The sequence below is a fragment of the Sceloporus undulatus genome, chromosome 3, assembly GCF_019175285.1.
Source record: "Sceloporus undulatus isolate JIND9_A2432 ecotype Alabama chromosome 3, SceUnd_v1.1, whole genome shotgun sequence".
NCBI lineage: Eukaryota > Metazoa > Chordata > Lepidosauria > Squamata > Phrynosomatidae > Sceloporus > Sceloporus undulatus.
This window is the reverse complement of record NC_056524.1, coordinates 83,983,868-84,011,645: the sequence shown is the minus strand read 5'-3', so window position 1 is coordinate 84,011,645 and position 27,778 is coordinate 83,983,868. Positions and strand designations below refer to the sequence as shown.

Genomic DNA, 27,778 nt, shown 5'->3' with positions numbered 1-27,778 from the left:
CAGCACAACCCCGACCTCCTCCATAGGCCCCGCCCATTGCCACTCCCTCCTCGCGCACACCGGCCACGCCTTTCTCCCCGAGCGCCGGTTGCATCAGCCAAGCCCGGGGTCCTTAAGGGGCTGTCTAGCCTACTGCCTGAACGGACTCAGAACCCTTCCCCGAGGCGCTCCCTAGCCCTGGGGAAAAAGGCTTCGGCGTAGCGTCCCTTCCTCGGCGCCTCCTGGAGCTGGGCGTCGGAACCGGGGGAGGCGAGGCGTCTCTTGTGGCGGCGAGGGGTCAGGCGGGTTGAGAAGACGCCTACGCTTCCTTTCGAGCAAGATGGCGGGCGACGAGGCGGGAGTGACGCTGGGGCAGCCGCACCTTTCAAGGCAGGATCTCAGCACCTTGGTGAGGAGGAGGAGGAGGAGGAGGGAGGCCGGGGTCTGGGCCCCTTGGGGCGGGCTGTTCCGACTTGAGGCGACCCCTTCCCACAAGGTTCCTGGGAGGGGTTGCCCTTGCCTTCCCCGAGGGGCCAGGGATTGTGGCTGGCCCGGACCCAGACCGGCCTCACCGCTTCCCATGCTGCATGTCGTGGAAGAAGGCGCCAGGGCCACTGACCGCAAAGGGAACAAAAACACTGCCCACCGCGGAGGATGTGCCTCAGTTGGTTGTACTCTTCACCTGACACATGTTTCTGTAACCCTGCCGGGTGCCCTTGGCCGAGTCACACTCTCTCAGCCTCAGGAAGGCAGCGGCATGCCTCCTGTGAACAGACCTTGCCAAGAAGCCCCATCATGCGGCCTCAGGGCCTCCATAAGCCCTACATGACTTGTAGCCACACAACACACACACACACCCCTTGATGTGTCACAAGCTGCAAAAGGAAGGTGCAGCGTGGCTACACTGTATTCTCCAGGACCATGTGCCATATAGGCCTAAACTGGGGTGGGAGCCATGCAGGCCTTGAGAAGTCATTGGACTTCACTTCCCAGCATTCTCCGTGTTGACTCTGTTGGCAATGGCTGCTGGGAGATGCAGTGCAGCAGCATCGGGAGGGATGCGTGATCCTCACAGCCTAAAACCAGTTGCTAGTTTGACCCAGAGCAAAGCCATTGAATCAGTGGGAAGGGCTGCAGAGTTAGTTTACACTTAACTATGGATTCAGTTCTAGGTGACTAGCCATTGGATTGATCATCTTACAGCTGTATGTTGAGGTTTGGAGTAAGCGGATAATGTAAGTGGTTTTGTCAGGTAGGCTTGAGCTTAGTTTGGGTTTTACCATTGGGAAATAGGAATGTTTCCTTCCCTGAGTTCATGTAAGCAATAAACAACCTGTAAACCACTTTGTACCACGAACAAGCTTTGGTTAAACTGATTAAACACCTGACAGAAGTTGTCAACATAGAAATGCTTAAACATTGTTCAGGCTACAAGCATTTTAAAAGAAGAAGAAGAAGATGGAAATCCAGTTTTATCCAGCTGCTCTTTCTAACTTAAATGAGGTGTGAACTGCATCCCAGAGAAGGGTCAGTGTTTTCCTTGGAACTTCATAGTTTGATTATAATACGGGTAATTTATGCCACATGATACAGTTTTATAAAAGGAGGGATTAAATACAGACTTACCATAAACAAATGAGCTTTACATTTTCCTTCTCACTGTATTTTGGCGAAAAACAAAGATTTAACATTTGCAGCTCTTTCTCCAAATATATAACAATGTAATATATTTGCTAAAGAAGTTCCTTTAAATCTTTGGGAGTCACTGGGGATCTTTTCTCCGCAGGATGTTACTAAGTTGACGCCTCTCTCACCAGAAGTCATCAGCAGACAAGCAACAATTAATATAGGTAAGTTACAAAAGATAGAAGTGTATTGGTTGCATGCTGGCTGAACTCATGGACTTCATTATGAACTGAGGCGGCTTTAGAAAGAGCTGTAAGAGTTGTGTTCCCTTCTCACATTAAAGTCTCAACTGAGCACAAAATGGGACCTCTGTTACAAAAGGCTAATTGATTTTGTACTAAGAAATAAGGACATGTAATTTTGTATAGGGGACTAATTGTTCTTCAACAAATCAGCATAATTTTTATTTTGTCCTAGTTAATACAAGAGACATCTACTTTCTGTATATTAACAATGCTTTAATGAACATACTCCCCTTGGGATGTACATTGTACATACTTTATGAGCTGATTTTGTTCCATTTGTTTTAATGAATTAATCTTACTTCACTTTGAATTTTCTCTAGCTTTTTCTTGTTCTGAAGTTAAGTGTTGAACAAACAAATAATTCCTTTCCAAAGTAATGCTGCATTTCCAGCAAGCCACCTTTATTGGTTTCCCCTCTACCTGCTGGATTATACTTTGATCTCCTTTGTCTCTATATGTTTTAGGCTGTACTTCACCAACATGTTTTGTTAGCCAACGATCCCATTTTCTTGCACTGTTCCAGTTGAGCTTGCTATGCTGTTCCTGGGATAATTTTCTCAAATGAGACTGTGGTATTTGTCTCTGAAAAAATACTGTATACAGGTTCCACCAACATAATGCCTTCTAGATGTTTTGAACTACAATTCCCATCATCTAGTCAGCATGGTCAATGATCGGCATGATGGGGATTGTAATCTCACACATTTGGAGAGTAGCAGATGGGGTTGAGTGCCTAAATAGGGTAGGATTCAGGTAAGTCGCTTGTAACTACAGCAAGGTGGCTATCTAGATGTTGTTGAACTGGTTGTTGAACCTAACCAGTATAACCAGTAATGAAAGACTGGGGCTTATAATTCAACAGCATATTGAAGCTAATATGTTCTGTCTTTGAGCTAGAGTGTAACCAATATAGGGTCTAATATTTTCCTTTGAATAGCAGATCCATGTCATATCAGGCTTTTGAGAGTTCAGCATTTTAAAAAATAGTTTTCTATGTGTGTTGTGATGTTCCTGTTCTGCATATTGACATCCAAAATCCTTTGTGTAGTAGCAGTGTAGCTGCTTTACATGTTAGTAATTATGAAGTTAATCCTTTCAAGGTGTCACACAGATATTTTGTGTTTTCCTTCTGAATATTCAAAAACAAACAAACTTTCATTCAGTATATTACTGTGGGTATGGGAAACCTTGGATGTTGTTGGATCGCAGGCCCAGCTTTGACTATGGTGGCTAGGGATGCTGGGAGTTGCAGCCCAACAACACCCTAAGTATGTCTACTCCGAGAACTTACAGAGGGTTCTTCAAAAGCATACGTATTAAGAGGGGAATTTCAGTATGATCACTGAAAACAGAAATGGCTTTTCTTGTAATGTATACAGGACGATTTCAGCCGACCCAGTTTGTTCTCCCATTAATTGGGAGGGTACTAATCTCAGCTTCATTTATTTATTGGAAGAAATCTGTTGCTGGAGTTAATAAGCCTGGATTAGATGGTTGTCAGACACTAAAATAATTGCTTTAAGATACTTGTGGAAATAAAACTATTTTAAAAGCTGTTGGATGAACACGTGATGGCAAGTCTAACTTTTTTTTAATTGTTGATAATCAAGTCACTTGTAGGACAGAGTGAATCTGAACTGTACAGTACTCCCTCCATTTTCGTGATCTTGCATCCCTCACTTATGTGTGAGTGAGGAACGGAAGGGGAAAGAATGGAGCACATGCCTATGCCTATATTCAAGCCAATTGGGCTTGAATATAAGCAAAACTCAGTTTTCACGAGGGGCCCCGAAACAGATCCCCTGTGAAAAAGGAGGGGTGACTGTGGCTACAGGACCTCTTAGGACTACTGTGGCTACAGGACCTCTTAGTTCAGGTGCATGGAGGTAGTCTGATGAACTTTTAAGAGGGATAGTAATGGTTTGATAAAATCCTTGTAGAAGATTTCTCTGAAACTGACAAACATTTGTTTTTAAAATCTAGGCACAATTGGCCATGTGGCTCATGGAAAATCAACAGTAGTAAAAGCCATTTCTGGAGTTCATACTGTCAGATTCAAAAATGAACTGGAAAGAAACATCACTATCAAGTTGGGCTATGCTAATGCTAAGGTTTGTCACCACCCTGCCTCTAGTAAACTGCTTATTTTGATTTCAGTCATGCTTTTATATTCTTTAGCGAACACTGCTAGCCATTGGTAAACTGCACCTTCATTGTGCCTTTTCTCTACAGATCTACAAACTTGATGATCCAAGTTGCTCTCGACCAGAATGTTACCGATCCTGTGGGAGCAGTACACCTGACGAATTCCCTACAGATATTCCTGGGACCAAAGGGAATTTTAAACTAGTCAGGTGACAGGATTAGTTCAGCATGAATGAATGTCCATAGTTTGCCTTTGTTTTGTTTTTTTCTGCAGTAGGAGGATAATTAGAGCTCTCAGTTTAATTGCTTAATTTTGATATATGCCCTGAACATATCTGCAACTAGTTTTCATTTGAGGGGAGGTTAAAAGTGATTGTTGGGGCTCCCCTCAGTACAATTATATTTTGAGCTGCTCATAAGACATCACATTGTGTTTTGCTGGTTTGAAATCCTGCAGATTCCCTCTACATTGTGGAATAAGAGGTGGGCAAATGTGTCCATCCAGGCATTGTTTTGCTGTAATTCTTATAATTCTCAACATTTGCTATTTAGCTAGGTTTGACGAGGTGTCATACGTCCAAAACATCTGGAGGATTGCTGCTATAGAGTTTAGCTTTCTTTGTCCAACAGGATACCTTCTAAAGTGGTTTAACATGCTTGGTTACTTGCTGCCCCTTATCCTTGCAGGAAGATCTGTTACCAGATTTGCCCTTAGTAAGCCAGAACTTTACTAAAGCAAAGAAGTTATTAGCAGTTTGAGCTTCTTCTGGGGCTTCTTCTGGCAGTGTGACATCCTGCCCTAGAAGTGTTGGAGGTGATGTGTAATAGAGACACTTTTCTCTGTGAAAGAGTTAATCAGGCAGTGGTGAGTCTAGTAGTGCCTTCCTTCCTAAGAGCAGAGGGGCGGTGAGGACTGATCAAGTGCCTCCTACATTTCAAACCTTCCCTGGTTGGATGGACAGGCTGAGCCAATCAGAGTTCTACAATTTCTTTAGGAAGAAGATAGTAACAGTTGTGTTAAAGAGGTGTTTATAAAAGCAGTCTGTTCTGTACATTTCTTTAATGCATGGCTGCTGCGTGCTTTTCATTCTTCATACTTTTTAATTATTTATACTAGGTTCATCACTTTGCTTGTGAATACAACTTATTTTTTTCTTCTACTGTTCTCAATTTCAGGCATGTCTCCTTTGTGGATTGTCCTGGCCATGATATCTTGATGGCTACTATGTTGAATGGAGCAGCTGTCATGGATGCAGCTCTGTTGTTAATAGGTAATTATTAGCGTGGGAAATTGACACTTGGTTTTGGTGTAGCACTGTGGCATCTTAATAGCTGGCTAGCATTTTCACAGTTAATGAATCTTATTATGTAAAGAAATACATGGTGCATAGTATTGACTTCAGCTGGAATAACTAGCATTTTAATAGTGGTTGGGTGTAATTATAGACACACAACTCAGATTCTTCAAAAGTGAATGTTGCATACTTAGTCAATCATCTGGGAGCCTGTATTATATGCTTTTGCCAGGGAACTGCTGACATATATGAATTTTATGTCATAAAATGTATAAAACAACTCTAGTCCATAATGTGCTTATTGACTGTGTGATGTCATCTTAAGGAAGGGGGACCGATGGGAGTGCTTTTATCCTTTGCCTACTGTGATTTTGATATGGATCGTGGCTGTCCCATGCAAACCTCATGTACCTGCTCTTTTTATTAGGCAGAAGATTCCCAGTAGATTACAGTGACATCTTTTCTTCCAGATTAGTAGAGGCATTTGGGCTGATAGGAGACAAAATTCTAGATTGTCACTGCAGCAGGAGTTAAAAAATTAAATCTAACCTTTGCCTTAGTCCCAGTCCAGACATCTTCTCCACTGATTTGTCTGTTTCCTTAAAAAAAAAAAACAATTCATGTATTGTTAGCATCTTGCACCTAGTGTGTCATGTTTACTTTAATTCTTTGTAAAAAAATCAATCATAGCCTACATTTTTATTGGTGGAAAGTTTTAGATTTTCATTTTCCCCCCTTTATTCTTGGGTTGTAAGAATTTCTTCAGGGCGTTCTGCTTGTACCCTAAAGCTCACATGTGTGTATTGTATGGCCCTATACAGACAGGCCAAAATAAAGCTGCTTCAGGTCACTTTGGAAGCATGGTGTTTCAATGATGCATGTGTCCTTAGAGTCTGGAAGCTGCACCAAAGCTGCACTCCAGTCCTTAGGACTGGAGCATGACTTTGGTGCGGCTTCTGGACTCTTAGGATGCATATATCATTTAAACAGCATACCTCCAAAGTGACCTGAAGCAGCTTTATTTTGGCCTGTCTGTATTAGGATGTATATCTACTTTTAATTATGTCAAAAGTGAGAGCAGCAATGTCTTACCCAAGCCTTTTAAAAATACTGTACGCAAAAGTTCAGGTGTGTTTTTTTTAATAAAAAATGCAGTTCAGTCTGAACACCTCAGAATGGCTCTTCATTCCCCAATACTCCTTGCAAACTAGGTTAGAAGACTTGTATTAACACCAACAGTAAACAATGATCACTCTTCAGTAATTATGTAATAGAGTGCAGTATCAAAAGTTCAGAATATTCCTATATAGAAATAGTACTCAGACATTAGAAGGGGTGGTCATTCTGCATCTTGGCTTTTGATTAAAGAACCTGGACTAGACTTCTATACCTTGCTCCATGTAGTAATAGTAATAAAATTTATTCGGTCTTTGACCAGTATAATTGCTGCATGTATTTACGTGTCACTCTGTCTTCCAGCTGGCAACGAGTCATGTCCTCAGCCACAGACCTCAGAACACTTAGCTGCTATAGAAATTATGAAACTGAAACACATTCTGATTCTACAGAATAAGATTGATTTGGTAAAAGAGAGCCAAGCCAAGGAGCAGTATGAGCAAATTCTAGCATTTGTGCAAGGTGAGTTTCCAAAGAAAGCCTGTCTTTGCCATGAAGTTTATCCTTGTACAGCAAGTGGACCCTTAACAGAAATCCTGAGTTAAACTCTTAACTGCAAAACATGGCTTTGTGTGTTAAATGCTTCTTTGAGATAAATATATGACAACTTACTATTCATTTCAGAATTCTAAAGATCACTGTAGTAGGGTTTAGAGGATTAACATTTTAAAAAAAAAACGTTTACTTAGCCCTTGAGGTCTGAAATGTGAGTAATCATTTCCTAATGCTAGGTAAAGGGTTCAACAATCGGTCGTATGTTCTGTAGTACAGCAGAGATTTAAGAGCAAAGTAACTGGTTTTAGTATATTAAACTGTACAACATTTATGGCTCACCATCAACTATTTGAAGATATGTGATCACATCAGGTAATCTGTAGCAGTACTCTCCTGTAGAGCTATCAGGATACTAGCTGGGAAGCTTTGCTTGCAGCTGTGGTTTCTGTGCAGCATCTGGAAGTGGTGTTGGTGGAAGGACTGTTTACTGTTCCATTATTGTTTGCAGCAATTGTTCTTTTTACAACTTCTTGTTGTTATATAAGTTTGAAAGGTTTGTTGTTGTGTGCCTTCAAGTAGTTTCTGACTTAGGGTGACCCTATCATGAAATTTTCTTGGCAAATTTTTCCAGAGATTTGCCATTGTCTTTCCTGAATCTGAGAGCATTCACTTGCCCATGGTCAACTAGTGGTTTTCATGACTGCACTGGGAATTGAACCCTGGTCTCTGGTGTCATAGTCCAACATTCAAACCTCTATACCTTGCTGGCTCTCTCAGAGTTAAAGGTACAGAATGAAATGTAGTGCCCCTTGGTGCCTGGATACTTTACAACCATAGATGACATTTTAGAAACTGTTATCATATTATAATTCCTTACAAGCCAGTATTTCCTAACATGTTCAAGATTGGTGAATACTTACCTGTAGAATCACAATAAAAATTGTTTTGCATCTTCACAGGGTTCAGTATCTTGTATCCAAGTGGTAACAATCAAGTTATATGCAATTCTTTCCTAGTTTGTAATATAACAGAGTGTGGGAATGTCAAATGGAGTAAGGCACTGAATATGGTAACCAGGCAGTTAGCATTCCATCTGAAGTTGATATCTATTTGGTTCAGTAATATCATTGGTCCCTGGATAATATTTTAGCCTCCTTTAATTCTGTCCTTGAAAGTTCTTGTTTGCTCTGGTTTCCCAGTAGATAAGACCCCCACATCCTGTAGTTTGGGTTATGCTCCACCCACTCACTCCAATAGGCAGGAAGTAAAGAGAGAGACCTTCTGGTGACCCCAGGTGGCTGGAGCTAATCCTAGAAGGCCAGTCTTGTCCTGCCTATCACTCCAGTAGGAGGTGTTTGCTGTTGCTCTGCAACTTCTTCACTACAGCCACTCCAGTCTTTCCTTCTCTTTGTTTATCTTGCTGCCTTGGAAGCATGAAGAAAGACTTAATATGGCAAGGGCTCCCAGGATTGGAGAAAGGTCTTGGCTTTGCCAATGACTCTCTCTCTCCTCCAAAGCTGCCCCCTTTCATGGTGGGAGCACAGGAGATTTCTGCAAACAGCATTGCAGCACATGGGAGCCATGGGAACAGAGGGTGAGGGGTATCCCCTCCATGTCTCTGTTTTTCCACATCACCTCTGCCCAGCCTGTTTAAGGCCAGGGATCAGCGAGGAAACTGGCCAGAAGTCATGGACACTTCCCATCTCAGCATCTCTGCTCAGCCCATTTAGGATCAGGGTTCAGAGGACAGGACAGCCCAAAGCCATAGCAAGGGATTTCTCTGCATCACCTCTGCCCAGCCTGAAGCAGGGCCAAGGTCAGAGTGGCAAGCCAGCCAGAAGACACAGGAGAAGGGGTGAGTACCAGGGGCCCTCTCTCTCCAGCCACCAAGGAACCATTGCCAGATCTAATGCCCTCAATAGAGATCTTTATTTAATTCATTTGAGATAGAGGTATCCATACATCAGTTAACAGAGCATCTGACAAAGAAGCTTCTTTTTACAAAATTTATGTATAGGAGCCTGAATGAGCCACTCTTTTCTTGTCTTGTCTAGCTGGAAGTTTGTTGCAGTATTGGCATTGCAAGGATGGAGAAGGAGGGCTGAAGAAAGGCAGACTTTCAACTTGTAGCAGTGTGTTTACAGTAAAAAAAATAGGCAATAAATATTGACCTAGAAAAGAATGGGATTCTACTTAGGTGATCCTACTGTAGTTGTATGTGTTAACATACAACAGGCAAGATGAAAACCTGACTCCAGAATCACTTACTATGTATGAAAAGCCAAGCAGAAAGAAAAGGGATAAAGCAAATTAACCTGTCTCATCTGCTACTCTGGTCTGTTGAAAAAGCATAGATCTCTAAGTTTTACCATCAAACTGGAAATCTTAAGGAAAGTGGAGGCTGTTGAAAGTTAAAAAAAATCATGCCAGGATGCATTTTGCAAGAAGTTATTAGGTGGTCTCTAGATGATTCAAAATGTTTTGGTTTACTTATGCAAAGCTTATCTGACCTGGTTGTTTCATTTCAATTGCGCATAATATTTGTTTTGAATAAAATGTTTGCTTAAACATGTTGAACTGGTCTACTTATGGTTTAGGAACCCATCCCTATTCTTTCCATGTTACTCCTCAGCTATTCCTCTGGTACCAAAGTTGTGTTAAAAAAGTACAACACAGAAACACATCAACTTGGTCAATTGAGGTGTAATTGTATTTCAGTTAATGAAGTAGGTGTATTCCTGGGCATTACTTCAACAGAAAATTTCATACCAAAGGCAGAAATAACATGGAAAGAACAGGGATGGATTTCTGCACCCCAAAACAGATACCAGAATATGCACATGTGAAATAAAACAACTGTGAGGTAAGCCTTGCATAAGTAAGCAAAAAAATGATTTGAACCATGTAGAGATAACTTGAAGGTTTCTTCTAAAATGTATCCAGGGGTGCCTTTTCCCCCCACCAGCCTCCACTTTTCTTGTGATTTCCATTTTAGTGTGCTTAACATGCTGAGGTAGCTCATGAGACAGATTTATCTGCTTTCCCCCTTTCTCTCTTTGGCTGTTCATATATACTAGCAAGGAATTCTGGAGGCAGCTGCTGTTTACCTTTCCTGTTGTAGGCAGCAGTTAACAGCTACAGTAGGATCTTATACTTACCCAACTCAAGCTTTTTAAATTAAAATATTAATTTTAGACACACTCCTGAATCCTGACACCAAAAATATTGTATTTGTCCAGCCCTTCACCATCTTCCTGATGCTAATACTGCTGAAAAACTTTGAAGAAGACAGAGGACAAGGAGAAAAAGGGCAGGGGCTGGAGGGGTATAAAAATACTTAGTAAAAAGAAGTGTCTTTGCCAGAGGCTTTTAAAACTAAGGCCCCTTACAGACAGGCCAAAATAAAGCAGCTTCGGGTCACTTTGGAGGAATGCTCTTTAAATAATACATGCGTACCAAGAGCCCGGAAGCCGCACCAAAGCCACAATCCAATCCTAAGGACTTGTGCACAGCTTTGGTGCAGCTTCTGGATTCTTAAGACACATGCATCATGTAAACAGCATACCTCCAAAGTGACCCGAAGCAGCTTTATTTTGGCTGTCTGTATAGGGCCTAAGGTATGCCTGCATTTCCCTATCACTTCCCTGCCAAGAACGGCTCCTGAGCTGATAAGTAAAAATAGTTGAAACAATGCAAAGATAAAAAACATTTTAAAATACATTTAAATCTGTTTAAAACAGTCTAAAAACAATCCTAAAATACAATTTTAAAACATAGCAATTTTGAACATTAAAAGCCATGCAGAATAGCAATGTTTATCTGTCCACCAAAAGCTTAAAACAAGTGAAGCCAAACTTACTTCCTTGGGAGCTCTTTTATTTATCTTGGTCCCAAACTGTTTAGGGATTTGTAGGTCAACACCAGAACCTAGTATTGAGATCAGAAGCACACTGGAAGCTAGGGCAGTGCTTGTAAGACTTACATGGTCTCTAATATGTACATCTGACACAAGTCAAGCTACAGCTTCTGAAGATTTTTCAAGGTCAGCCCCACATAGAGTACATTACAATACTCTAATCGAGAGGTAACTATAGCATGAACCACTGTGGCCAGATTTACCTTCCCCAGGAAAGGGAACAGCTGGAACACCAGCTGAAGCAGACAAAGGTGGTCACCACCACTGCAGCAATCTGGCCTTCCAGGAGCATCCCTGAATCCAAGAGCACCCCAAGCTACAAGTGTATAGGTACGGTATACAGTGCCAACATGGCATATAGTTTTGAGTGTTGGGCTATGACTCTGGAGACTAGGGTTCTATTCCCAGCTCGGCCATGAAACCCACTGGGTGATCTTGGGCAAGTCACATGCTCTCAGCCTCTGGAGAATGCAATGGCAAAACCTCCTCTGAACATCTTTCCAAGAAATGATAGGGTCACCATAAGTCAGAAACAACTTGAAGGCACACAACAACAACAAATAAATTGTATGAGAGCCAGTGTGATGTAGTGTTTTGAACATAGGACTAGGACTATGGAGAAGGGTTCGATTCCCCACTTGGCAGTGAAAATCCACTGGATGAATTTGGGCATGTCATACCCTCTTTGCCCCAGAAAAACCCATGATGGGTTTATCTTTGGGTTGCCATAAGTTGGAAATAACTTGAATGCATATAACAACAGTAATACATTGTGTGGACAAAGGGCAACCTGTGAGTTGCATGTGGGCCATTGCCCCCCTCAATATTTTTGTGAAATTCTCCCCACCAATAATATATGGGGGGAAATGGACTGCTCTTAGATGCCTCAAATAGTGGTCAGGGGGCAGGATCAGAACATATAGCCAAAGCCATTCCAGCCCCCCCCCAAAAAAAACAAACAAACTGAAACTGAGAATGGACTTCCAAGCAGCACTTCTCTGCTGATTTTCTGTGTTGCGTGATAAGTGTGTCTCTGGGGGAAATTGGACCCTTCCCCCATTGAAATTGCCCACCCTGTATACATTGGTAGCTTGCTGTTTGTTAGTTCACACAGGACCATAAAAGGCTTTCCAGGCATAAAAGTATCTCCCTTCCCAAAAGGATGAGCTTGTTTGGTTTAGTTCAATAGGTAGAGAAAAATGCAAATCCCGTGTTTCCCTACAGGAATATATAGTACTCCTGAGAATGCTCAGTCATTTCCAGTTAGAAGAAAGTGAAGCCTCTTGTGTCTCTAGCAAGATTGTCTCATTGTTAGTTATCTCATCCCCCTTCTGAAACAGAAGGCAGGCTAGTTAATCATGAATCTATTAAAAGCTGGACTTAATTAGGCAGGAGTCTGGGTTTGGTATGAATAGGGTGGTTGTTGTTTATTTTTTTGGTGAAGTTTAGTATTTCGGTCTTACGCAATGCAAATTTGACCTGTCTCTGCTCTTAAAAAGGTAAAGGTAATCCCTTGACATGAATGTAGTCGTAACTGACTTTAGGGCAGTGCTCATCTCTGTTACTAAGCCAAAGAGCCAGCGTTATCTGTAGACGACTCCAGTGGTCATGTGGCCAGCATGATTGCATTGAACACTGTTACTTTTCCACCAAAGTAGTACCTATTTATCTACTTGGATTTGTATGCTTTCAGTGCAGGTTGGCAAAAGTTGGGACTAGTGACAGGAGCTTACCCCATCATGCAGCACTCGGGCCTCGAACTGCCAGTCTTCCAGTTGTCAGAATTGGCATATTATTATTATTATTATTATTATTATTATTATTATTATTATTATTATTATTATTATCCTTTATTTATATAGCGCTGTAAATTTACACTTAACCACTAACCCACATGTAATCAGAAATGTAATCGGAAATAACTTGCATTGACTTCTCGGTGATTTATACAAAACAATAGTTATTAGGATTAGAACTTCTACATTCTTGGCCCACATCTGGGCATGACTTCAAAACAATGGTTCCACATGCCAAATTTTACATGATATAGTAATAAAATAACATGTGTTCAAGGAGTTTATGATTTTCTCTCTTCCCCATTATAGTTTTTCTTAGTGCGTGCCAAGCAAGTATTTGGTTGTGATCCAGAAATATATTGTTGCTGATACAAAGTTTTTGCTTCTCCTAGTGGGTTTTTCAAAATCTTTTTTTCTTGAACCAGCAGCTCCCCATGTTGACTAGTGAATTTCTTTTTAAAGTCTGCTTTATTTAAACAGTAATGGATCACATGGTATGAGGAGTTCTTATTCAGAAGATACAAGTCCAGAACACACTGCAGAAATAATATTTTGAGACCATTTAACTGGCCTGGCTCAGTGCTAGGGAATTCTGGAAATTGTAATTTATTGAGAGCAGAGCTCTCTGACGAAGAAGGCTAAATATCTCACAAAACTACAGTTCCCATAGTTCCCTAGCACTGAGCCAGGCCAGTTAAAACAGTCTCAAAATGGATTATTTCTGTGGTTTTTTTTGGACCAGAGAGAACCTCCAGAGCTTCCTTGGACACTGATTTCTTTGGGTCTTGGGCATTCTTTCTCAGATGCCTGCCTCTCAATAAGCAATACTAATGTATTGCCATTTATGATTATTTCATTGTAAGCCGTTTTTTTTGTTCCAGAGAACCATCCTGCTTTTACAGACTCAAATCTGTGAGGGCTGTTAGATAATGAAGATATAAATAAATAAATAAATACTAAACAACTCTTTCCTTATTTCTGTTTTGGAGGCTGGAAAGGGTATGTGCTCCCAACAGTTGGGCATTGTTTCCTTGACAGTAGAGAAAAATAAGAGCAATTGACACAATGTAGCTACTTCCTATCACTGTTTATTTTAAAATATTGTAATATGTATTTTTTTTCTCCAATCAGGTACAGTTGCAGAAGGAGCTCCAATTATTCCAATCTCAGCCCAACTGAAATACAACATTGAAGTTGTTTGTGAATACATAGTAAAGAAAATTCCAGTGCCCTTAAGAGACTTCACATCAGAGCCAAGGCTTATAGGTATGTTGGATAGGTTGTGGATGTAGAATTACATCCCCTTCTAATAATACAGTCTAAATTAGCTGTTTAGAATAGTGTTGTAAAGATACGTGTTTTTGGTGTAAGTATATAAGATTAGTAATTGATATGTATTATATTTTCACATAATAAAAATGTTCACCTAAATTCAACTGATTTTGTTGACTTGTTCAAAATGCTACTGTTATCTTCTTATTTAAAAATTAAACAACATTGAAGTTAAGATTAGAATTTAGTAGATATAAATTTAGGCCATTCACATCAGTCACATTAAAAAGTGTATTTATATGACAGATGTTACGAGTTAGTTACTACATGAGAGTATGAGTTTGCAATTGTACCTCATACCCTAAAAACACCATATCATATCTGATCTTAGAAGTGAAGCAGAGTTGTCACGTGGATGGGAGACCACCAAAAATACTACGTGCTGTAGGCTGTTTCAGCGGAATGAATTGGCAAAACCCCTCTGAGTTTTCCTTGTCTAAGGCAACACTGGAAATTATGAGGTCACTGTAAGTCGACAGGCAACTTGAAGGAACATGTAAACACATGCATACCATGCTTAACAGTACGATGTTTACTTTATAGCCTACCTGTTTATATCCTACCTGTTTCATTGGGACAATCTTTGGTGAGGTTTACAGCAGATTACAAGACGATTGACTATATGGTCAACTTATCTGAAGAGGATATCACTTCTCAAGCACCAAACCATTGAACCATTGATGTGTTTGTTACAGTCACATTATATGGCCTTAAATATAGTTTAGGTAAAAGAATTACCTAAACTTCATTTCTTGCAGTAAGTTTTAGCATGGGATATATGTGATCACTCATTGTGTATCTGATCAAGCCTGTCTTTTTCAGTTATTAGATCTTTTGATGTCAATAAGCCTGGTTGTGAAGTTGATGACTTGAAAGGAGGTGTAGCTGGTGGTAGCATTCTGAAAGGTGTATTAAAGGTACTGTCTTTTTTTCCATTGCTGCCTTCCAAGATCTTGCTGAAAAAGAAAGGTGAAGCACAGAATCTGTGATTGGCACCAGCCCAAGAGAGGGCTAAACTTAGTTTTTCAGACCTTTGGTATGGCTTGTGAACTACTTGGCTTTTTCCTTAAAATAATGAATCCTGCCCATATTTTAAACTCTTCATGCCACTCTGCACTACCAACTTGTGAGGTTCTCAGGCTTAAGCTTTAACTGTGGTAATTTTAGTATTTCTAAATCATTACGTTTATGTAGAGCTATGAGGAAAACTGAAAACTTGAAACAAAACAGAGTACAAAGTGCTATATTGCAACTCTGTGTTATAAAATGTTTCTTAGTATTCTGCTAAAAATAGTATAATCACTAATTTACTCTTCATGCTACTAGTTAGTGTCACACTGTCTGGACTATCATGTTGTATAATAAACCACTTTCTTGAACCGTCTGCTAGGTAGGCCAGGAGCTGGAAGTGAGACCAGGTATTGTCTCAAAGGACAGTGAAGGAAAACTTATGTGCAAGCCCATCTTCTCCAAAATTGTATCACTTTTTGCAGAACACAATGACCTACAATATGCTGTTCCAGGAGGCCTTATAGGTATGTATGTTTTTAATTTGTGTCCTTCCTGTTTAAGAGTTTGAGGAAGCTGCAGAAATTTGTGCATATCTATGAAAATACATACAAAAGAATTTCTTTTCACGATAACTCCCAATATTTTTATTATAGTATTTTGCAAATCATGTATCAGCCACAATTTTTTAAAATTAAAATGCTGCTTAAAGTACTGTAAATGCACATTCATATAACAACTAATATTTGCACTTACAAAGAACTGCTGGCAGGATAGTAAAGATGGTCTGCTTTTTTTTTAGTACTAGCATGTCTACTGATAGCTCTCTCTTAGCTGAAGGAGGAGAAAACTACCACTTTCATTTGTTTGGTTGTAGATGAATTGAGTAGGCTGGTTTCCAGCAGCTCTCTCTTTCTCCTGAATGATTGTGTGCTTGAAATAGAGCCACTCCTATGTAGATGTATATGTAGAGTTTGTGCTACATATACATTATTGAATTATTACAGAACAGCGCAAATAACGTTAAGTAAGAAAGCTAGCCAAAGAACATGAAAACGAAGAACTGCTATAAGTTGGTTTGAGTAGCTTGGCAAACTTTGGGAGAATCCGACAGTTGCATAGCTTTCCCTAAATATGAAATAACAGTACCTCTGTTTGTAAAGCACTCAGTGCTGCCCTCACTGTAGTTGCATAAATTAATCTGATGCATGAAAATGTGTGACATGTTTTACATATACGCAGACTTACTTAATTTCTAGGTGTTGGCACCAAGATTGATCCAACATTGTGCAGAGCTGATCGAATGGTGGGGCAAGTTCTTGGTGCAGTTGGAGCACTACCTGAGATATTCACAGAACTTGAAATTTCCTACTTCTTGCTGAGGCGACTACTAGGTGTTCGCACTGAGGGAGACAAGAAAGCTGCAAAGGTTAGCTAGATATTCCATGTGAAAATAGGGGGAATGGGATGAAGTGCTTCTCCTTTTTGGTAGTTGAAAGGGATGATTTATTCTTTAATTGTAAGAAATGTATCTGACTTTGAGATCCTTTGCTTTTGCAGGTGCAAAAACTATCCAAAAATGAAGTCCTAATGGTAAACATAGGATCATTATCAACTGGGGGACGGGTCAGCGCAGTGAAAGCTGATTTGGGCAAAATAGTGTTAACTAACCCTGTGTGCACTGAAGTAGGAGAAAAAATTGCCCTTAGCAGAAGAGTTGAGAAACACTGGCGGTAAGTTGGTTTGAAATAATACAGCACTAAAATCTCTTGAAAGATGGAACATTGCACTGCCAGTGCAATCCGACAGTTGCATAGCTTTCACTGTACTTCTTGAGCTATTAATGTGGTTGATTGGCATGTAATTTTTTCCAGTGTGCCAGAAACCACTCCATATTTGTGTCCAGGGGCCACAAACATTTCCTTTTTTTCTTGAAACTTGCTGCAGACCAACATTGGTCTGCAGACACCAGTTTTTGTGGTACTGCTTTAGACTGCCTGAAATACAAATCTATGTTGTATAGCACATATAGCAGAAAACAGAAAAAATGAAAGGTTTAGCACTACGTCCACTCTGGGAGGTGATAGGTTCTTAGAGATGTACTTGCAAAAAGGTTGTACAGTATTTGCCTGCAGATGGAACCATGGCAGCAAACTAAATGGTGTCTATATGTTAAGGGCAATGACTTCCCTCTATTCTGCACAAAGGTGGGGAAGCTCAGTGACAACTCCTTCTTTCAGGGGGAAAACAGTAGCTTTTCTGAGACATAGCTGTTGTGGAGAACCTGCATTTGACTTTGATATTGGTCATCCCTTTGTAAATTTCCTTCTATAGAGATTTCTTAAAATCTTGAAGGTACCAGATCCCAAATGCTCTTGGAAGGTAAACAAGCTCAGGCCTGGTTAGTACTTTGAAAGGGGACTGCAGAGGAATTCCAGGTGCTGTAAGCTATATTTCAAAAGAAGGCTGTAGCAAACCATCTCTTAGTATTTCATAGGGTCTCCAAAAGTTGACAGATGACTTGAGGAACCTACACACGCAGTTAGACACCCTCACCCCCAGAAGTATGGTAGGCTAATTGCTCCATTTGGAAAGGAAAATCAGCATTCCATGAATAGAAGTGCTTTTTCAGTTGAATGTAGGTAGTTTCAGTCCTACCATTAAATCATTACTAGATGAGTTGTAATGTTGTCATATGCCAGCTTTAGAATAAGGGTGGACAGTTTTGGTAGGACTGGGATCCATGTCTGCACCTCCAGCAAAGTGACTGTGTGGGCCCTTGTGGTTTCAATTTTCAGCATTTGGGGGTCTTCCCTGAGGAAATATCCCCCCACCCCTCGAATAATATTACAATATTAGCCTAAATTTACATATTGAAAGTCATTTTGTTACATTAGAAACATAAAATTCATTATATATCTTTGTTTGGCATACAGTTATCAAGGTTGATATTTTGAATGCACACTCATCCCTCCACATTTGCAGCTTTGACTTTTACAGATTTGATTATTTGATTACCCAGCCAAAATGAGTCTCCCATCTTGTATTGTGTACCACCTTTCCCATTTGCTTTATTTAATTTAATTTTAAAGTGTTCCTTTTAATTGATTATTCTAATTGTAATATGTTTAATTCTTTTTTTAGGGGGGAAAGTGGGGAACAATGCATTGCGCTGCATTGTTGTATGAAAATTTTAATATGTAAGCTGCTTCGGTTGTTTTCTAACAGAGAACCTAACAGGATATAAATAAAGTATTAATTTATTATTTATTATTATTTATTCACAGATTTTATTAATATGCTCTCTAAGAATATCTAGGTCCTCAAGCTCAACTCTGTGGTCAACTTTAACCAAAAGCTGCTCTGAAGGACCTAGAAGAATCCTAGAGAGAACATTCCGTTAGGCATTTGTAGCTCCTCCAGCGCAATTCCATCGTAAGTGTCTGGCAGATGTTGACCACAGAGTTGCACTGGAGGACCTAGAGATTCCTACAGAGCTGTTCTCTCAGATAAAAACATGTTTTTGTTATTTGTGGTTTTTCCACTTTCACAGGGGTCATGTGCCCCTAACTCCAGAGAATGTGGAGGGACAAGTGTACATTTTATTTGTAATATCATTACAGATTTAAATTATTTTTATTTATGCTACAAATGTAGCTACAGTGTTCTCAGCAGTAAGGAGCCTCTGATTTTGCCAATCTGAGCAGGCAGAAAACAAGCAAACAATAAAACAGAGGAAAACATCAACCTCAGTAAAACAGATTAAACTATTTTGTTTCCTTTAGCTCTCCTTTAGTTCTTCATAGTGTCAAGTAAACATAACATATTTTCATAAAAAGAATATTTCCAGAGAAAAGGAAACCAAGACCAGGAACTGTAGTGTTCTGATACTGCGCGTAGATGTATATGAAAGTTGTCTTCTCATATCGGTTTTTAGAAATGATTTTGGGACATGTGAAATATGTGAACACCTTGTCTTGAACATTTATTCATCATTTGAAAAGAAAACATTCCATAATCTGTTTTTTCCATTTTTATGGAAAAAATATATGCACAGGGAGACAAAAAAATTATTTCCTTAATTTTTCCAGCTTTTTAACAGGCCTTCACATCCCTGTGTCTGGAGCTCTAAGTGCTGCTCCTGAAGGCCCCCATGAGTGGCAAAAAACACTTGAAATTAAAAAAAAAAAAGGGAGAGGGGTAAGCTACAAAAAAAGTCCTTAATGGGATTCATGTGTAGTTGACGTGCTGTACTTTACTTACCTGTTCAGAGCCTGCTATTTGTCTAAACCTACTTTTTCATTGTCGTCCTTTTAAAATCCAGTTTAAGTAACAGAACTTTTTTCCCTTTTTCCCCAGTTTAATTGGTTGGGGGCAGATTAGAAGAGGAGTGACAATCAAGCCAACAGTGGATGATGACTGAACAGCAGAAATTAGTGCTCCACTTTGTAAAGGATACTGTGTCTTTCCATACACTTGGGGTGCATTTTTGGTGTGGGTGCTGTTGCACAGCCAATATCCACATAATACAGGAAGTCAAACCTCTTTGAAAAATAAACACATAAACCAATTGGCAAAAATGAATTTAGTTATCCACAATTTTAGCAAGCCTAAACTTGTCTCATGTTTAATTTATGTTACTTTGTCTGAGAGTATTTGGAGCTGGTTTATCTAACTTTAAACCATGTAACTCAATACCACATAATCTGTTTTGAAATAAAAAATTGCTTATTTTTTCATTTAATTCTTAGAAGTCCTTGAATAACAAAAAATTTGAAAAGATTGTCAATGAAAAAGAAAATAAACTCTCCTTGGAAGATGAGTCCCTTTCTTTCCCAATACCTTGTTTTGTTTGACCTTCAGCTTTCTAGCAATTACTTTCTTCTTGCAAATCACTGCATTTTGCATATATTTATAGTTAAATGGTTAAGAATCACTTATTTCATGTATCTTGCACACACACATATATATCTTTTATAATGAAACCCCAGAAATGCAGATAGTGGATATATTTGGACATTATGATAATTCAGGTTTCTCGACAGTAGTGCAGATATGGTCTCCGTTTTTTAAAAGAGCTTATGCAAAATTATGTGAAGTTACTAGCTTTTGTATTGCTTTCTAGGGGACAAATACCCTTACAAGAATTCAAAACAGCCTTCATGTTTCTCCAGACTGTGCTTTTCCAATAATGAGACAGTAGGAGTTTAAGTCCTTTTTCATTTCATAGTTGTGTTGGGTGTGCACTTGCAAAGTGGTATTTGCTGACACTACTGCATATTTTTTAAAATACAGAGGTGGGATTTGGGGTTAGTGGTAGCTATGTAAATGTCTGGATCTCTGAATTGAGTTACCCAATTCTGGTACTTGGGTAAAGATTACCAAAATGTGAGAAAGGGCTCAGTTACTATCCCATCATGTCTGCTATCAGCAGTTGTTAATCTTGTCTGTTTCCCCAAAGTGAGCCTATGTATTTGCTTTATTTAAATGTCTGTTCATTGACTTTGTAGGATAATTGATAGCTCACTTGCCTATTCATGGTTTTTAAGTTATTAATGGTAATCACCATTGCAACTTCATTTCTGAATGTGCTCATTTTCTTGAGTACTGATGAGTCTTATTAGATGGACTGTAATAATTTTGGTCAAGCACACTTCACATGTATGCCCACTGAAATCTAATGTGTATTTCATTTTTTTAAATAAGTGAGCAACAGAAGATTGTTTCAAATGTATTTTTCAGTCACTGTAAATAACACAGGTGTACTTCACAGAGAGTGCAATCCTATTACATTTCCCTGTCTGTAAGATGTGCTGAACTCAATGCGACTTCTTTCCAAGAAGACATTTAGGGCTGGGTGCAGGAAAATCCGGAAATATTGTCACAATCCTTTGTACACTTGCTTTTAATTCCCGATTCAGATTTGGTTATTCAGAAGGAAATGGGTTCTTCACTAAAGGCTTTAACTGTCAGTTCAGAAACACTTCTGTTTGTTCAACACACTTTCTTTGCCAAGCTTTCATCCTCCTTCCTGAGGATTCATAATTGTTAAATATTTTTTACTTAGAAAATCCAGAAAAATAAAACAGACCTTGAGAAAATGGAGAGGATTATGAGGTCCTCTCTTGTATGGCCATGTGGGTTGTACATCTGCCATGACATTCTGGAGACATAGAGAGAGTAGTGTTTTCTGCATCCCACATTATGTTGGTGCTACAGACTAAGAGGTAGGAACTTCCTAGGGCTCAAGAGATGAGCCATCTTTAGGCCTTACCATTCCTTTACCAGTATACCATCAGGTAACCATCCAGTACAGGTTTAACACATGGTAAAGTTGAACGTTTAATAGTTGTAGATCTGCTATCACATTTGAAAGTACACAGAGGGGAAAGTTGTTCTGAAAATGACACAAGCGCCCTAGTGGAGCAGTGGTTAAATGCCTGTACAGCAGCCACTCACTCAAAACCATAAGGTTGCAAGTTCAATACTAGCAAGGGCTCAAGTTCAACTCAGGCCTGCATCCTTCCGAGGTCACTAAACTGAGTATCCAGCTTATTGGGGGCAAATAGCGTACAGTTGTAAATCGTTTGGACACTGCTTAGTTCAGTATGAAGCAGTATATAAATGAAGCTGCTATTGCTATTATCATTTCTCTGATGCACCTTCTAGTCTGAGTAAAATTGACTTATCCAAATCTGGTGCTTGGGTAAGAGTACCACCGTGTGTATCTTGGGTATGGGCACCATTCTTGAGAAGGTTCAGCTGACAACCTGAATTGTTGATACTCACTTTGGCTATTACTATTTGGCTCAGGTATGAGCAAAGTGTGACCTCCCAAATGTTGGACTGCAGCTTCCACCTTTTCTCACAATTGGCCATGCTAGTTAGGACTGATGGAAACGGCAGTACAGCAATTGTAGAGCCATATTTTGGCCACACCTGATCTATCCAGAGGGAACTATTTTGATAAGGTAATACTTCCTTATGAGATGGAGTGATTTTGGTTTCTTTGAAAGACCTGGTCCTGAGGGCACTTAGAAATCTTGAACCCTGGAGATTTTAATGCCCTCTGTGAAAACAAATTCATTTCCAGATTCTTTTTCATGTCTTGGGTTAAGTAAATCAGATGCAAACCACTTGTGACCACCCAAATACTGAGCTGCAATTCTCATCATCCCTCAGTATTCTCAGACATAACCATGTTAGTCTGGAATATTAGTGTGCAAAGGAATCTCTCAGCATCTTTGAAACTGTAAAAGAAATTGTAGCATGAGGTTTAGTAAACTTGGTCTGCTTCTTCAGTATTGCCTGTCCTGACTAGGTCTCATGGAAGTTGTGATCCAGCAACATCTGGAGGGCAAAGCTCCAGAGCTAAATTTCTTAGATTGGCATTGATAAAGCCCTGATAAATCATCTGACAGAAGAGATGGCGTACAAGCTTGATGATTTTCATTCTCTGCTAGCTTTTGGTATGTACATTGGCTAGACAGTTGTGCATATTACATTTGGGGATAACAATGATACAGCTGCTCTGCTTCTACATCCAGAGTCTATTTCAAAATAATTCTGGATTGCTACTCAACCCCATGGGATGTCCATTACTGGAGGTCTTGCAAGATTGTATTTTATCTTCCATTACATTTAAACACCTGGATTAGATCACAGTTTACAGGAAAATATTGTGGGTGTGACTCTGGCACATAGCTTCAATTCTTTTGCCATCTGAATTGGTGAAGCTGTGCAAATACTGACCTAGTATGAATGTCAATAAACAAGTGAACCATGGCAAGACAGGTAGAGGATCTCAGTGTCTCAGAGTTGGGTTCCAAAGAAGGTTGTACTCCCTCAGAAGAGCAGGTATTTAGCTTTAGATGCTCCTTGAACCTGCATGATCACTTAAGACTTTGGTGACATAGGCCCAAAACACATGGGTGGCTTCTTGCCAGTGTGGGGACGTGGCATTCAAAAGACGCACACCTCCAAAGCAGCTGGAAGCCACTCTGAAGTCTCAATCTGGTTCTTTGGACCAGATCAAAAAGGAGCCAGAATAATCTGGCTCCTACCGGCAGCTCACTTTGAAAGCAGGCCATGTGGCTGCCATGGTCCTGACGTGATCACAGTCAGAGGCCACTCCTTGCCCTCTCATCTACTTTGCCACATAATCTTATACCTGTATTGATTGCTTTGCCAGCAACAACTTCCAAATAAATAAAACCTTTCCTCAACAAGGATTATTTTGGCAGCAGTTCATGCTTATAATGTGCTCTAATTAATGTTACACATGGGCAAGTCTTGATGACTATTTTTTTGTGCCTTCATGTCATTTCTGACTTACAGTGATCCTGAGGCAAGCAAACCAATTACAGTTTCTTGGTAGAATTTGTTCAAAGGAGGTTTGCCTTTGCCCTCGTCTGAGGTGGAGAGTGTCACTTACTCAAGGCCACCCAGTCAGTTTTCATAGCCATAGTGTACAATGGCAAGGGAACCTTTTTGTGGTGACTAATTTGTGCCATACTAAGGTAATCTTTTTTGGTGACAGGCCCAAGCTTTATTTGTCCATGCATTTTATGTTTGTGATTAGTCTGCTCTGTTGTTTGAACAACCTCTGAATTATTTGTTTAGTTACGCTGTATTTTATCTTGTATTATCAGTTTTAGTCATGCCCTTGCATCATACCAGTGCCCTAGTATACGTAAAGATGAAGGGCAGTTTTAAAATGCTTTATATTTTTATTTTTATACACACACAGAGGATTTTGTCAGATTAGGTAAAGATAAAGGGAGTCCTTTGACATGAATGTCTAGCTGTAACCAACTGCAGGGGGTGGTGCTCATCTCAGTTTCTAAGTCAAAGAGCCAGCGTTGTCTGAGGACTGCTCTGGTGGTCATGTGGCCAGCATGACCACTGAATGCTGTTACCTTCCCACTGAGAAGTGGTACCTATCTGCCAAGTGGTACCTATTTGCATGCTTTCGAACTGCTAGTTTGGCAGAAACTGGGACTAGTGACAGGAGCTCACCCCATCATGCAGCATCCGGGCCTCAAACTGCCATCCTGCCGATCTTGTAATCGTCAAAGCCAGTGTCTTAACCACTTGAGCCACTGCATCCCATTGTCAAATTAATGTCGTTCAAAAACCTAAAACATCCAAGACAATCTACAATGCCACTAAGCACCCTGCACAAAATAAAAATAATAAGTATTAATGGAGAGAGATTGGTGTGTGTGTGTGTGTGTGTGTGGTGACAGATGCACCTATACCCACAAAATTTTAGATTAATGCAGGGGTGGACAAATTTAGCAGGTCTAGAAACCTACACAGAATGCCAAAAGAAATAAAAACCAATCACTTAAAAAATGAAGGCCACAAATTCCCATTTGGTTCACTCAACTTTTAAAAACAGGCATTTTATTAAGTTCAACAATACTGAGGAGGGCTGCAACCTATTTAAAAGACAAAGGACTGTCCACTGAGGGTTCCTGGAAAGGCAATTCTCCATCTGCAAGACAAAGGTGATTTAGAGAGCTATATTCTGTGTTCAGAGAAAGCCTATTTAATGTATCTGCTGTACAAAACTACAGCTTACCCCTGAACTCTCTTCCCTATTAAGTGCATAATTTCTACCTCATTTTCTTGGGGCTGAACTGTAGCCATCTTGCTCTTGAGCATCGCTGTATGGGTTACTCTTGTAAGGGTTCTACAGCAGCATACCTGCAGTTTCCTCAGTACTTATAAACCGCACTAAACGGCACACATGCTTTCCTACTAAATCTGCACTTATCATGTTCCAGTTTTTCTTATTGGCAAACACTGTCTGTTCTTGGTAACATTCTTGATATTATGCCTACACGTAGCTTGCGTAGAACAAAATAGAAATAGGCATATTTTCTTTGACAAGCCCCTATGCTTAAAATGTATGTTTCCTCTTAGCGATGGAAATGAAAAATGCTTCCCAATTATGGAGTGTGAAAATGTGTTTTATAACTTAGAAGTGTGTCTTCCTAAGTAAGGGCTGAAACAGGATGGCCACGAAGGAGCAGCTTGATGCTGCCCCTTTCAATGCCGGGTTGGGGCTGCAGCAACCACACACTGCAGCCCCAACCAAAGCCCGGTGTTCTGGTGTCACACTCATGTTGCATGTAAATGCTGTGCTGCCAGAACACTGCAAAGCCGCCCCATGTGGTCAGGAGGGTGGCATAACAACAGCTTCAGAGCATGTGCATGCTCTGATGCTGCCCCAAAGCCAGCACAAAGGGGTGGGCTGTTTCGCCCCTAAATTAACTTCATTTAATCCTAGTCCACTTCTGATTTCTTGACTGAAGACTGCATTCTGGTTAATGACCAGATAATGTATGAAAATCTTGAACTGTTTCAGTGGGGGTTATCACACGGAGGCTTACTGTCCCTGAAATGTCGCTAAATCATCCATAAAGCGTGAGGGTGTGATCGTAGGTTGTGCTTGTCCCCGTAAGTAAAACATCATGGAGGCGCCACATCATTAAAGTGTTTGTGGAGCAGCTATTTCTCTACATAACAGAAGTTTCCGTTATGCAGAGAAATGGCTGCTCCATGAACGCTTTAATGATGGGACGCCTCCATGATGATTTAATCACGGAGATAAGTGTGACTGGAGATCACACCCTCACATTTTACGGATGATTTAGTGATATTTCAGGGATGGTCTGTGTGACAATCCCCTAAGTCTTCATCATATACTTTAGTCATGTAAAACATCTGTGGTTATGATTTTTGTTTTCTTAATTATCAACTGTAAATCTTTGTTTGCACTTTCCTCCTTGACTTTCTTCAGTTAAACATTTGAAGTCTGCTACTTTCTGGTAGTAGTATGGTATCTGCATATCTAAAATTATTGATGTTCCTTCCTCCAATTATCCTGCCTCCTTCCTCTGAGTCTGATCCTGATTTATGTGTATGTGTCGCTTACAAGTTGTCAGACAGCGTGGCCTTGACAACTGGAAAGAATTCTGTTTCTCCACATTGTGTCCTAATGATAGCCACTTTCCCCAAATACATCAGGACAATAAAATATTGTGGCACACACATTTCTTTAAGAGCAATCCAGTTTGTCATGATCTATACAAAGGCTTTGCTATAATTTATAAAGCACAGGCTGATTTTTGTCTGAAAATTATTTGGTCTGCTCTGGGAACCAATGTTCAGTTCCTGACTTGGCCATGAAACCCAGTAACTGACCTTGGGCAAGTGCTCTCAGCCTCAAGGGAAAGCAATGGCAAAACCTCTGAATAAATCTTGCAAAGAAATCCCCATGATAGGGTCATCATAACAACTTGAAGGAGCACAACAATAAAAACAAGTTAGCTAATGTAAATTTGCAATATGATCCTTAGTACCTATTCCTTTCCTGGACCCAGCTTGGACATTTCTCACTCCTTGTAGGGTAAAAGACTTTGTGGTAGAAATTTGAGCATCACTTTGCTTGCATGCAGGATTAAGGAAATGGTATGTGGTTACTGCAGTCCCTTGTGCCCCTTCTTGGGAACTAGAATGTGTATGTTTCCAATCTGTTGGCCATAGTTTTGTGCTCCATATTTGTTTATATATTTTGGTAAGAACTAGAGTAGATTCCATCTCTATAGCCTGAAGCAGGTCAATTGGTATGCCATCTGTTTCTGGTGATTTAATTCTCCAAAGTGCTTAGAGTACAGCTTCCATTTCACTTTCTAAAATTGTAGAAAGTTAATCTTCAAATTGTTCCTCTTTGAATTAATCTGCCATCCTTTCATCTCTTTTATGCAGTTCTTCAATGTATTGTTTGCATTACCTTTTTCTCTTTTTTTGTTCTTGGTCATGTAATGGGTTCCTCACACTTGGTTTGAATATCCCTTTAATTTCTCAGATCTTGTGGAAGTCTTTTGTTCTTCCTTTTGTTCCTCTACATGAATTATATATACAGACAGTCCTCCGCATTTGCGGCTTTGACTTTAGTGGATTTCACAGAATCACAGTTAATATGTTCTCTCTAGGCCCTCCAGCATGACTCTGCCAGACACTGACCATAGAGTTGTTCTGGAAAACTTGTAAGTTCCTAGACAAAACAGTTCTCTAGGCATCTGTAGCATGATTCTGTGATCAACTTCTAGCAGATGTTGGCCATAGAGTTGCATTGGAGGACCTGGAGGTTCCTAGCAAAGTGTTCTTGTAAGTAAAGAGAAGAGTGTGTTTTATTTGTGGTTTTTCCACATTCACAGGAGTCCTATGCCCCAAACCCCAGCCAATGTGGAAGGACCACTGTAGTTCTCTTTGTAGAACCATTCAGTTGTCAACTGATAAATCAATACATAAATAAATTTAACTGATATAACAGGTCTACTCTACTCAGGACAATATTAGGATTTAGTCCTATATAAAACACAGTATGTTAAAACAGGTGGTCAATTGTGGAAGTCTTTTTCTTCTTCCACAGTAGGCTGCATTATGCTGTTTTCAGCCATTTCCAGGTTTCTACTGCAAGTCTTTCTCTTTTGGTGTTTAGGTTTTGTGGGATGGGCTTTTAACAAATATGTTGCTTCTAAAGGCTGTGAAGTGAAGCAATTTACAGTTTGGAGGTGGTTTTTCTCTTTAAAAAAAAAAGGGGGGGGTTCTAATAAAGGCAGGTTTACAGTTGAGCATTAAGCAAACAAAAATAATGACCACAGATGATTTACATAACTGTAAAGTATACAA

At 39.9% G+C, this 27,778-nt stretch overlaps 1 protein-coding gene across 1 annotated transcript; it reads left to right on the top strand.

Annotated features, from left to right (window-relative positions):
• Nucleotides 1-151: 151 nt before the first annotated feature.
• EIF2S3 (eukaryotic translation initiation factor 2 subunit gamma) lies at nucleotides 152-19,895 on the top strand. Its single transcript, XM_042459857.1, has 12 exons — nucleotides 152-388; nucleotides 1,766-1,829; nucleotides 3,894-4,021; nucleotides 4,143-4,264; nucleotides 5,232-5,326; nucleotides 6,830-6,988; nucleotides 13,865-13,999; nucleotides 14,888-14,982; nucleotides 15,456-15,600; nucleotides 16,333-16,502; nucleotides 16,634-16,806; nucleotides 19,433-19,895. Exons 1-12 carry the CDS (start codon nucleotides 320-322, stop codon nucleotides 19,494-19,496), a joined length of 1,419 nt encoding a protein of 472 aa, XP_042315791.1. The 5' UTR covers nucleotides 152-319; the 3' UTR covers nucleotides 19,497-19,895.
• The last annotated feature ends 7,883 nt before the right edge of the window (nucleotides 19,896-27,778 follow it).

What these genes read in the sequence shown, in the direction of transcription:
- EIF2S3 (XM_042459857.1), top strand. Translation starts at nt 320, where the DNA reads ATGGCGGGCGACGAGGCGGGAGTGACGCTGGGGCAGCCGCACCTTTCA. An exon ending in ATCAGAGCCAAGGCTTATAG is followed by an intron (nt 14,000 to 14,887) that starts GTATGTTGGATA and finishes TGTCTTTTTCAG; the next exon opens with TTATTAGATCTTTTGATGTC. An exon ending in GAGACAAGAAAGCTGCAAAG is followed by an intron (nt 16,503 to 16,633) that starts GTTAGCTAGATA and finishes TTGCTTTTGCAG; the next exon opens with GTGCAAAAACTATCCAAAAA.